At 37.1% G+C, this 12,293-nt stretch overlaps 1 protein-coding gene across 1 annotated transcript; it reads right to left on the reverse strand.

Moving 5' to 3' along the window:
- Positions 1-5,307: 5,307 nt before the first annotated feature.
- Positions 5,308-9,295, reverse strand: LOC147565798 (polyadenylate-binding protein RBP47-like). Its single transcript, XM_086652291.1, has 6 exons — positions 8,600-9,295; positions 7,887-8,352; positions 6,213-6,280; positions 6,002-6,132; positions 5,779-5,875; positions 5,308-5,670 (listed from the first exon to the last, which is right to left on the reverse strand). The coding sequence occupies exons 1-6, from the start codon at positions 8,885-8,887 to the stop codon at positions 5,536-5,538; spliced, it is 1,185 nt and encodes a 394-aa protein (XP_086508417.1). The 5' UTR covers positions 8,888-9,295; the 3' UTR covers positions 5,308-5,535.
- Between the last annotated feature and the right edge of the window lie 2,998 nt (positions 9,296-12,293).

Below are 12,293 nucleotides of genomic sequence, written 5' to 3' on the forward strand. Positions count from 1 at the left end.
AAACCAAATGACCAGTACATAGAACAATTCCCGGTGCACAAGAAAATTCCCCAGTACAAAAATGTCTAGTGCATAACCAAATGACGAGTACACAGAACAATTCCCGGTACACAAGAAAATTCCCACTACAAAAATTTCTAGTACATAACCAAATGGCTTGTACACAGAACAATTCCCGGTACACAAGAAAATTCCCAGTACAAAAATGTGTAGTACATATCTAAAAAATGACCAGTACACTAAATAGTTCCCGGTACACAAGAAAATTTCTTTATACAAATCAATGAAATACTACCAAAAATGAAGAAATTTGTTGAGATTGGAAAGAGATCAGAAATAAATCTGGAAAAAAAGAACGAAATTTGTTGAGATTGGAGAGAGAAATATGTGTGGGAGAAAATAAAAAAGAAATAAGAAATAAATCTGGAAAAAAGAACGAAAATGGCAAGTTGGTAAATTTTGTAATGGCAATTCTGTAAATTCATGGAAAGTACAAGGTTTAATGTCAGGTGCGTCAGACTATTTTCCAAAAAAATTCGAATTTCCCGGGAATTTTTCGATGGCAATTTTGTGAATTTATGGAAAGTACACAGTCTGATGGGAGGCATGTCAGATTACTTGTCAGAAATTTTCGAGTTTCCCGGGAATTTTTCGATGGTCGTTTCGTAAATTTCAAAAAGAAGAAGGGTGTTTCGGAAATTCCACCCCTAGCCTGACTTTTTTGGACCTGCCCCTCATTCTTTATCTGCAGTGGGCCTGATACATATTGTTGGGCTGATTTTGGGCCTTTTGCCCAACCTTTCTGCTAATATCTCCTACGAAGTAGTTATCTCATCTTCTTCAAGCTGACTTATTAGCTTAATTGCTACTTCCATTTGCTTGTAAATCCCTTTATAAATTCTACTGTGTTTTCCAGAAGCAAATTTATTTCCAATTAACAATTATGACATATCAACACTCCATTCTTCTTCTTCTTTTCCTTTTATTTCTCCACCAAATGAAACTAAGTACTTCGACCACGATTTTTCTTCGTGGTTTCTTCGTTTCTCAGGTTTACTTAGATTTGAAATATGCTTAAACCAAAGCAATTTCTTCATCGAGATCCAAAAAAAAATTTGTTAGGATTTTGAGACTGTTAAAACCCTAATTTTAGGATCTTTGAAAACCTAGATTTAAGAATCCAAGACTTCAATTCATCTAAACAAAACAAAATAAGCACAATCTTCTAAACAAAAGCTGCTAATAGATCCATCATCTAGTTCAGAAAACTCATTAAAGATTTCTTTTTTCACTACATTTTCGCTGAGAAGAGACCTTCTCTCTCTCTAGATCTGTTCTATAGAGAGAGAGAAAAAAAAAATAGAGAAAGAGAGAGAAAAAAAAAATTATGTTTGAAGGTCGCCGGCCGGAAAATTGGTCGGCCGGCGACTTTCGCCGGGGAAGATGATGAGGTGTCGAGAAGATGAAGTGGTAGAGAGAGGTGATGAGATGGAGGAGTCTTTTTTATAGCATCCTCTAAAATTAGAAGCCTCTTAGCAATAAAAAGAAACATAAAAAGTCAATCTTATTTGACTAGTTTTAAGAAAAGTCTTTATTCCCCGGAGAATTTTCTTTATTCCCCAAAGCCGCGGCCAAAAAAATACTTAACTAGGCTTAGCACATTGACATGGTTTTGAAATAAGGTCAGTCGTTGGGTCCCACCGACAATTAGCATATTTTATCTTTTTCCTTAAACGTGGAGTGCTTATGAAAATTAGGAAGGGGCCTCTCGGACTTGGGGGTCAAAGCAGTCGCTTTGACGGCTTTGGACTTAGGCCGGCACTGTGTATAGCAAAAAAGAAGGCATGGGAATAATAAGAAAAATAGTTGTAACAAAGTTAACGGGTCAACAACAGATTTAGAAACGAAAAACTAAAAGAATAGTGGATTTGAAGATAAGAGATGAAAAGGAAGACATATAAGCCTAAAACGATAGTTAATAAAGAAATAGAGACGGCAAACAAATTTACCCATAAGATGATATAGTAATAAACAAGAAGGAAGGTTGTGGGAGAATCCCCAACTTCCAATGCAGACAACTCCTCCTTAAACACAAGGGCAAGACTCATCCTACCATTTCATTTGTGTTATGTTTTATAAAGTGGGCCTCCCCAAATTGTGTTATTAGGCCTCCCCATATTAAATTGCCTCGGTCAATTCATGTCGACAACGCATACTTATTGGCACCTCCCTTTGGGATTATATATGTAGGAGTGGGAATCTGACAGGCGTGTTCGAGCTCGGGCAGTCTCTTTATAGGATCGGGTCGGACTGACTCACATGAGGCAGATTGGGCCTGGCATTTCTCATCGTTGGGGTTCCCGCGACTCGTTAGTGCTTGCGAACCCGATCGGTCTTTGGCGGACGCGAGTCGATCGAGCACCAGGTTACCCGTGAAACAAAAATTAATAAAAGAACTAATAAACTAAATTTCATTAATCAAATAAGACAAAACTTACAAAAAAAATAAATAAATCAAAAAAGAATTACAACAAAAAAATACAACATCAAAAGAGTGAGACGATGAGTTGTCGGACACCGGTTCGAGAAATTCGTCATTTAAGGGGTCAAACTTCATCATACTAACATTAATTTGGTGTTTCTATCTATCTTTGATACAAATACAACATTCCAACATTTCTGGAGTAAGAATGTTCCTATAGTCACCTAAAATTCTCTTTATCCAAAGAGAACTCAAACTCGAAAGCAACAGTCAAAATCAAGACAGTAAGAACATCACGGGCTATGTGGGACAAAACATGGTACCTGTTCTCGTTTTCACTCCACCAACCCAAAACATCAAATTTCTCAAGATCATCGATAGAAGGATCAGGCTAGGAATCACACCAAAACAATTCTTCAGAAGTAGTAGCCAAAGGGACAGTTTAAGCCCTCTTGATACTTTTTCTAAACACACCCGGTTTTCAAGATTCAGAAGGCTCAGAGGGACCATCAACAGAAGTAGATAGAGGGGCATAGAAATTCAAAGTGGCAGTGTACTCAGTAACAAGTTAGCGTAGTTACTCACCATTTTCGAAGTAATCAGAGAAGAACAGAGAGATGTGAGGTACCAAGATAGACTGAAAAACAGAAGATGAAGAGAACTAAAGAAGGTGCAAAAAAGTGAGGGAGTCTGAAGATCAGAAGATGAAGAGAATTAGAAAAGGTGTGAGAAGATGAGGGAGTCTGAAGAACAAAAGATGAAGAGACAGGAAATAAGGGATATGGAGTGATGGAGTAAAACGATTACTGAGTTAAGAGGAGGTTTAAATAGGGAATGAAGGGGCGTCTTAGGGTTTTGTTCAGACGCCCCTTTTGATCCAACAACTAAGAGTTTATCTTAAAGAGATACGAATCCTCAGTCGTTGGATCTATATTTTTACATGTGGGCACTCAGGCGGACTACTAGGTGTCCCCTTAGCAGGCGGTAATAGAGCAGAATACAAGGGGCATGTTCTCGGGTGCATTTTGTTGGAATCAGAGCCGATTTTGGGAAACCAACACACTTCACCACGTCTTAGTTGTCGGGGATAACGGGCCTTTGGTGGTCCGAGCGGTCACCTTCGGGTCGCGGGTTCCCAGAACTTGGTATATAAGCCTCCAGAAAGGGTTATTTTCACTTGAATCTTCCAAAACCTCACTCCAAGCATACATCTCCTCACTGAAATCTCCTTCACACAACGACACCTGCAACGGTGGAAACGACATCGTACAACTGAAAATCAGCACCCACCTAATTGTATTTACCTGTTCTATTTATAGGTTCAAGAGGTGTCTTCTTATTAGCAAATTGTCGTGGGCGGGAAAGCTCGCTCCAAAAAAATTGGAGAAACATTAAAGGAGCATACGAAACCAATTTCTATCCGAAAGAGGTTTATAAACAACACCTAACACATTATTACATTATTAATATACGAAGGCTAACAGTTGGGTTTTTTTGGTGAATAAACTTTTTGAACACCAAGGCAAATTAGGTTTTGACCACACCGGAATCACACGTAGGTGTTAACAGCAACACATCTTACCGTCCTACGAAAGAAGGTTTCGTCGTACAACAAAAATTTCCTCCTTTTGTTTTCTTCCTTTTTTACTTTTTCTTCTTCCAGGTAGGGTGGGAATCGGTTCGAATCGGTCGATGTCGGTCTCTAACTTCGTCGGTTTGGTCGATTTCGGACATAAAATGTTGGTGGCCACTTATTTACTCACTTTCAAGAATTACTTGTCCATTGACCGTCCAAGACCGTTTATTTTCTCGGGTCAGTCGGACACCACACAGTCTCGGTCCGGACTTCCCAATTAAAATTTTGAGAAAACTTATAAATCATTTTCAAACCAAACAAATGTATTAATAATTAAGTAAACTGATTTTGAAGAATGATTCGAAATCCAATATAAGAGTATGGAGGTTTCAAATCCTAAAAACACCATGAACTTTCTCTGACCATTTGCCAAATAGAATTTACCCAGCAGTAGTGATCCTGTGATTATACAGAAAGAGACGTATAAACGATTTTCGCCCAGGAATGAAATTTCAAGTTATGGATCAAGACATTTTTAGGAGTTTAATTAAAATCGTTCTATTTACAAGTACAATTAATTTATCTCTCCCACTTTCTAAGGTGGGTACACAGTTACGCAGAGTTGTTCGCGATGGATCATTTTTCACGATAAGTATATCTACATAGGTGACTATATGTTATAGTCAACTTTACATGAAATATTATTTGTCTCACTAGTTACATAAGTCGGCCAATGATAATAACTCTAAAAATTCGTCAACTTTTAATTATATTACTTGTCTACTATAGATAAGTTTTCTTATAATAATTTGGTTGGACATTCGGTCATTTGAAACGGTTGGTTAGCGAGCGGTCAGCCGACATAAATTTTGACCGTGACCAGCCCACCTAATCCTTCGTGTCGGTTGGGTACTGACAGTCGGGTGCCCACGGACCTTTTTCTTCTCCAGCGAACAGGTAGGGTAGTGGTCTTGCAGGTCTTTTTCCCACCCCTACCTCTAGGTGTATATGATTGTCCTTTCAAGAAAAAAGAAGGGTGTATATGATTGTCACCCTTTCCATCGACATCATTTTTCCCTTTGCCTTGTCTAGATGGTAGAAATAAGGGACACCTAATTTCAACCCTGACAAATTTGTCTTGAGTACAAGCGTACTCAACCCAGGCTCTATTAGGCAACAAACAAACCCTAATGAGGCTTTTATAAAGTGCACTTTCAATTCATAATGGCAAAAGACAACTAAAATGGCATTTTGTTTTTCTAGCCCTGTTCAAAATTATTTCACCACCAAATTCAAAATTTTCAGGTTGAAAAAGAATTTTAATAGAATCCTAGAGTCAAAAATTCAATAATTAGGAACAGTACAGAACTCACATATAGAGACAGAAAATAAAAGACCGATCGGCACCAAATGATGCCACAATGTTCTCTTAGCTTTCATTGTTCCATGATTATACCTTAAACTTGGTCCAAGCATTTCAGCTTACTTGTTGTTGGTGGTTCCCGTACATCGGATAGGCCCCATATGCCGCCATACCATAGCCATACCCGTCGTATACTTGCCCTCCATAATACCCTCCTCCATTCCAGTGGTTCCCACCATCCCCTCTCGACTGTGTCAAATTCCAACACCCAAATATGTTAATACGTCGAACAAACAAACAATGGTAACTTGGTTTTTTCAAACTTTTTCATGTCTGATTTTTGTTAAAATGTTTGACCTGTTTGTTGGCAGGATTACGTCCCCAAGAAAGTCGAACAGTTTGCTTGCCAATGATCGTTCCATTCAACTTCTCCAAAGCTTCCTCTGCGTTACTTCTGAAATAGATACGAGATAAAAACTTGAAGCATCGTGAAAGGTAAATGTACTTCTCAACTTCAAAAGTTATGGTTTAGATTGGCTTTCTTAATTGAGTTTCAAATATAATGCCGTAATTGTATTACCTGCTAGCGAACTGAACGAACCCACATCCTTTACCAACTGGTATTTTTATAGAGACAATCTCACCATGTTCAGAAAATGGTTGCCTGAGATCTTCGTCGGTAATACTGTGATCAAGCCCACCTACAAATATCTGTAGGCTGACACTCGTTAATGATAAGTATACTTTTAACTGATGAACAATTAGGAGAGAGATAAGGAGCACAGACTAACCGTTGTGTTGGTATGATCTTCTTCGGACTGAGAGCCTTGTGCAGCAGCACCATTTGATCCATTTCCACCTACCAATGAGACAGACAATTAGAGAGAATAAAACAAAGTTTCACTTATGACCATTGAGATTATTAAATTGACCCAATTATGACATTCTGGCCTTCTTGAACATTATATTCAAGAAGTTACAAGTCACATTACAACTGTGAACTGTTCACGAAGAACCAATTCCTCCCAAAAGAACCACTTTTGTTTTCCAGCAGCATAATTCTTTGGGTAATAATTCTGTATTTATATAACCTACATTTAAGACAAGCCCGAAAGGGACGTACGATGAACTATGCTCATTGTTAAATGATTCAATATGTCTTTAAAAAGACATAAATAAAAGGTTGACAAAATAGTGTATATATCATAGAGAAAGCCACAGTACGTTACCTTTCATGCAAGATTCATCCATGAACACGCGATAAATCAATAGACCGTGCTATTTTTAACTACTAGTGGTTTGATGACTGATAAATAATTGCGTTAATGGAGGAAACTGATTTTGTAAGAAAGCACAGAAGAGCTTAGACTCACCAGAGTCTTAACTCACCCTTTTCGCAAGACAAGTTTGAGTTAAGACTCTGGTAAGTCTTAACTTACCCTAGGATCATAGTGACTATACCAGTAGTCCACCACCTCTATTTATTATTCCCTTACCTACTTAAGAAGCAACAAATTGAAAAACTGGATGGCGGCGGTGGTGATGAATGAAGTAATCCATCACTATAACGTAGAAACAAAAGAAGAAACAGTAATTGTTCGGAAACAAAAACTGTTGACACCTAAAATTCCATACGGCGAAGGAATTTGAATTTTTGACAAACAAATGCAAGTGGGATATGGGATGAACTTAATTAGTTCTATGAGAAATTTTCGGATGATCTAAATGGAAATATCTTCAAGACTGTCATCAGAAAGAAACTCGTCATTTAAAACCGAAAGACAAACAAAAGAAGAAAGAAAGTAGTTGTACTAAAATTTTCAGTAAGGAAAATTTACATTCAAGGTATAATGCCAAGATATGAATACATCATTAGCGAGAAAAGGAATCACAGAGGAAATTGGTTGTTAAATAACAAAGAAAACCATGAATAAGTCTTAATAAATGCTCAGTGAAAAAAATAAAAGCGAAACGAACCTACCGAAACCAAGAAAGAGGGACGAAAATAAGAAGGCATAGAAGTTAACTATATTTGTGTATGCCGTAAAAGAATAATCAAGCTTATGATGATTTACTCTATCGAAAATATAAGAGAGGATCAGAGAAATTACCATGTTGCGAAAACGAGGAGAAGAGAACTAGGTATATAATCAATTCTTTTTAGGAGAAAAAAAAAATGAAACCTATAGGTTTTTGTTTGTGTTCAAATGAAATTTCGATCCAGGAAAGAAGATTACTTTCTATCTAAGGTTGACCCTATATGTAACTCGCTCTTCTAGATATGCGCATTTTCTGCATCATATAGACATGTGGTCATCTAGTCATTCAACCTTCTTAAAATATTGAAGTTCTTAGAGGAGCTAATAATTACATTGGTTGCTATCATGGATTAAGCGAAATCATAAATGCCAAATAGAAAATCCAAAATTCGACAAACAAAAAGTAGTGATTATTATCTCTCATACCTTGAGAAGATAGTTGTTGTTTCCTAGGGGTTGCAACACCAATACGCATAGGCCTACTAGAACAATATACACCATTCATTTCTGTAATAGCCTGTGTTCTCTCATTATCATCACCAAACCTCACGAACCCGTAACCTTTGGAACGACCAGTATTTGAGTCTATGACAACTTTAGCCCCTTTCACAGATGGGTATTTACTTGCAAAAGCTTCTTGCAATATTGTATCAGTAACATCCGAAGCTAAATCTCCTACAAATATAGAGTGATCCGAACCAATATCAGAACGTTTATCTCCCATGCTAAACGATGCCCAATTCAAGCGAAAAGGTTGATCGGTATTCGGCATTGCAGCACCATTGAAACTCTGAAGAACCTTCTCCGCTGCTGCACGCGAATAGAATTCAACAAACCCATATCCCTCAGTTTGACCAGTCTGCTTATTCCTAATGACCTTAATTGAAACCACCTGCATAAAAACACTAATTTTTTTATCTAAAATTGAATCTTTTTAGTACTTTTTTGTGAGAAAAGTTGGAATCTTCTTTATCATTCGTTTCAATCAGATCTCTAAATACCTTTGAAATCAAAACCTAATTGTATTATATTTGAGCTCAGAAATAAAATAAAAGGAAAAAAACCTTATCTAGAAACCAATAAAACGAAATAAGGTGAGGAGAAATATATATAGAGAGAGAGAGAGAGAAAGAGGAAACCTCTCCGGTATGAATAAAGCAACTGTGAAGATAATTCTCATCCATCCAATAATGAAGATCTCCAATCCAGATGGTTTTGTTTTCATCATTAGATCCTTGTTGTTGTTGATGAAGTTGATAAGGAATGAAAGATTGATGAAATGGTTGAGGCATCATCGGATGATGATGTGGCATCATCATTGCCGCCGGATACTGCATATTCATCCATTGCTGCTGCTGCTGTTGCTGTTGCTGTTGCTGCGGCTGTGGCTGTTGTTGAGAATCAGCACCATTTGTTGATTTCATCATCTTTATCTCTCACTTTCTCTCTCTACTTTAGTTGGTAAAAAAGATTGGGTTTTTTCTCTGAGGGAGAGAGAAGACAAAGATCTGAATGTAGAGAGAGAGAGAGAGAGAGAAAATAGCAAAAACCGGAACAGGTTAGTACGAAGAGCGATAAACACAGACAGACAGAGAGAGGGTTATTAGGGAAATCACCTTCGCTCTCTCTTAACGCGAGGCTTGTATATCAACCGTTGGATTAAACTAATTTAGTTCAATCGTCACCGTTTATTTTAGGCGGCTCATTTGATGCATAGTAGGGCGCCTGATAAGGTTTCGACCTCCCCCCTCTACTTCTACTTCTAGTCCTCTACCTCTACGGCTCTACCGTACATTTTGATCACCCTTTCCCGTAACAAAGTCGACATGTGTACCATCTCCATTTACCATCTACTCGACCGTAACTATCATTTTACTCCTTGTCTTACTTGATCAAGAAGATAGTACATCACAAAAAACCTCTCTCTCTCTACTTTTCAACCGTCCTCATCCCCTTTTTCTTTCCTATGTTGTCAGTTCTTCCTCCATTAATAGTTTCTAGGGTCGGGAATTGAAGAGAACTCCTATAAAAACAAGTCTATCTCGCCTGTAATTTAAAGAAAGCAATTCGAACGGTCTTTTCTTGCCGGAAAAGGTAACCTAGAAAGGATCAATTCAATCATCTTCAACTTTAGGAAGAATCATCAGAAACTCTGAAGTTTATCTTTGTTTGACATTTTTGAAAAACTATGGAACAAAGTGCGGTGATAGTCTCTTTGTTGATCTATTTTATTCGATACTAAATGGAAAGAATTAAGATGATCGAATTTTCTGATTATCTTTTTCTTTTTTCAATTATTTGAATGACTTAGACATCAAGATGATCAAATTTTCTGATTCTCTGATGTTTTTTTATTGGATTTGGTGATTATAATTAGGGTTGTGATTGAGTTCTGGAACCAAATTAGGGTTGTTGATAGATTTCGTTGAAAGATTTGTTTCGGGTAACTGTGGAAAGTGTGAAGATGATCAATTCAGTTAATTCCTCTTCAACTGATAATAATAATAATAATATTACGCCGGGATAGTGGTTCTTTCAGAGGCGGCGGTTCCTCTGCGGTGGTGGTGATTCTCCGGGGATGGCGGCGGTTCTCCGACGATGAAGACGGTTTTCCTGTGATGAAAGCGGTTTTTTCGGTGACGACGACGATTTTCCGGTGAAGACTAGGGTGGTTATGTTTCTTTTTTTGTCAGACCTTTAGGGTCTTCTTTCACGGATCTTTAGGATCCTTTTTGTCAGACCTTTAGGGTCTTTTTTCTCGGATTTGTAGGATCCCAATAGTGTCCGTATCTAGTCCAATTTCTTTCTCTTCATGAGGCACTTTGCATTTAAAGGTATGTAACTCTCATGAAGTTTTCAGAGGAGAGAAATAAGAATTCATCCATGTAAACATTGTGATTTATTCACTTATTAATGGAAATTGTTCCCTTGGTTTCAAAAAAAAAGAAGATAGTACATCTAGATGGTACTTGTCTCATTTTCCTTCCCATTAAATCTTTAAATTTTTGTAAAAGTTATCAACATTGGAACACTTTGTTACAGACCTAATGAGCGAGTGGACGATCCAGATCGCTGGACCGTTTGAAACCACGAGGACGAAACGATCTCACACAGTAGAAATAGCGCGTTTAACTGATATGGCGAGCAAGATGCTAGAATTAGTAGGATTATCTGTTTGAATTTGCAAGAACCTACCAAGAACCAAGCTAAATAGGCATGTAGTTGACGTGGAAGTGAAATAGCGTGGGAAAGGTGGAGGGTCGTTAGATGCAATGACCGGAAAGAATTGATTGACTTCTGTTTGTATAAAGTGTCAATTGAGATTTACATTCTTCTGTGATAAAATAAAGATCCTCTAATATTAATGTGTGTCTGATGTAAATCTAAAAAGTTATTTTGTTTATTTATGTTGTATTATCATTTTTGTAAAGAAATATTTAGTTATTGTGAATATATATATGAAGATTTGATTTCTATTAATCTAAATTCTAACAATCAGTGAGTTGGACAATTAGAGATATTTTATGAAAACACTCTAGAAGTAGATCGTTTCTTCGAGATATCTCCATTAACTACCGTCACAATCTATAAGTAATAACTATAAAAATTCTATTTGGCACTCAAAAATTTTACGATTAAGTGTTGCATTGAACATGCTCTGACGCGCTTAAATAGAACTAAGTTACATATCTTCACTGGAGTCACAAAAAGTGGAGAAGTTATCTATTTTGCCACTAAGAACATCTCTAGTGCAACACTCAAACTCTAAAACTTAGAGTGGCGCCTAAGACATTTTAGAGCTTTTCTTTAAAACACATCTCTAATGCAAAATTCAACTTGGATCTTTAAAATGATGCGGTAGTATTTATTATAGAGAACCTCGGGAGAACACTCTAAATATAGAGTGTCCTCTTAAGAATTTCTAAGTATCACTTAAGTTGCTCATTATAGTACTATTTTAGTCAGTTTTTTCGGGGTCTACTCATTATAGCTACCCCTTCGTCAGTTTACACGAGCATGAAATTAAGGTAGAAAAGTCAAGATCTATGTGTGCTTTTCACTCTCAAGCGTCACTCTTCGCTATGTGGTGGAGCATTTGGCGTAACAAATTACCAGAACTTTCCGTGGTGTGGAGGCAAACCACAATCGATTGGTCTACTAGGCCAAGTTATATCTCCTCATACGAGCAGAACCGTGGCTGAAAATTTGAGGGTCCTGGACGAAATTTAATTGTGGGTATTCCATACAAAAACAAATTACGACAAAAAATTGAACAAAATGTAAGATGATGAAAATCGTAGATGATTCAAATTATTTTTGTATTATTAGATTTATTTCTTTTCTTTTTTTTAAACACTTAGCTTTCTATTTCTTAACGAACACTTCGAAAATGAAAGAATAACACCTTAAATTACAAAATGGTTAAGACAAAGTATAGTGGAGCAAAAATTCCAAAAACAAACTACAATAAGTGGCACACAACTATCAAGATTTCACTTTTATTAGTTTAATATTATTGTTGTAATTTTCTTTTTGTCGATCTTTAGGGTCTTTAATTCTCGATCCATAGGATCTTTTTGTCGACCTTTAGGGTCTTTGATTCTTGATCGGACACAAGACTCGAACCCGAGTCGATTGTATGGACATCAATAACCCTTAACAATGGAGCTAATATTGTAAAGTATATAAGTACTTTTGGCCGTTTATAGAAAATGGGCCCTTTTGTGCCCCCCCCCCCCCCCCCCCCCCCCCCCCCCACAAACACGCCCTGCATACAGTGTACACCTCCGAATTTTCATAATATTAGTTGGATTCTTTTAATATGAATTGGGT

Source organism: Eschscholzia californica, unplaced genomic scaffold (genome assembly GCF_041429995.1).
Source record: "Eschscholzia californica isolate CP2 unplaced genomic scaffold, dmEscCali1.0.p SCAF_1, whole genome shotgun sequence".
Classification (NCBI taxonomy): domain Eukaryota; kingdom Viridiplantae; phylum Streptophyta; class Magnoliopsida; order Ranunculales; family Papaveraceae; genus Eschscholzia; species Eschscholzia californica.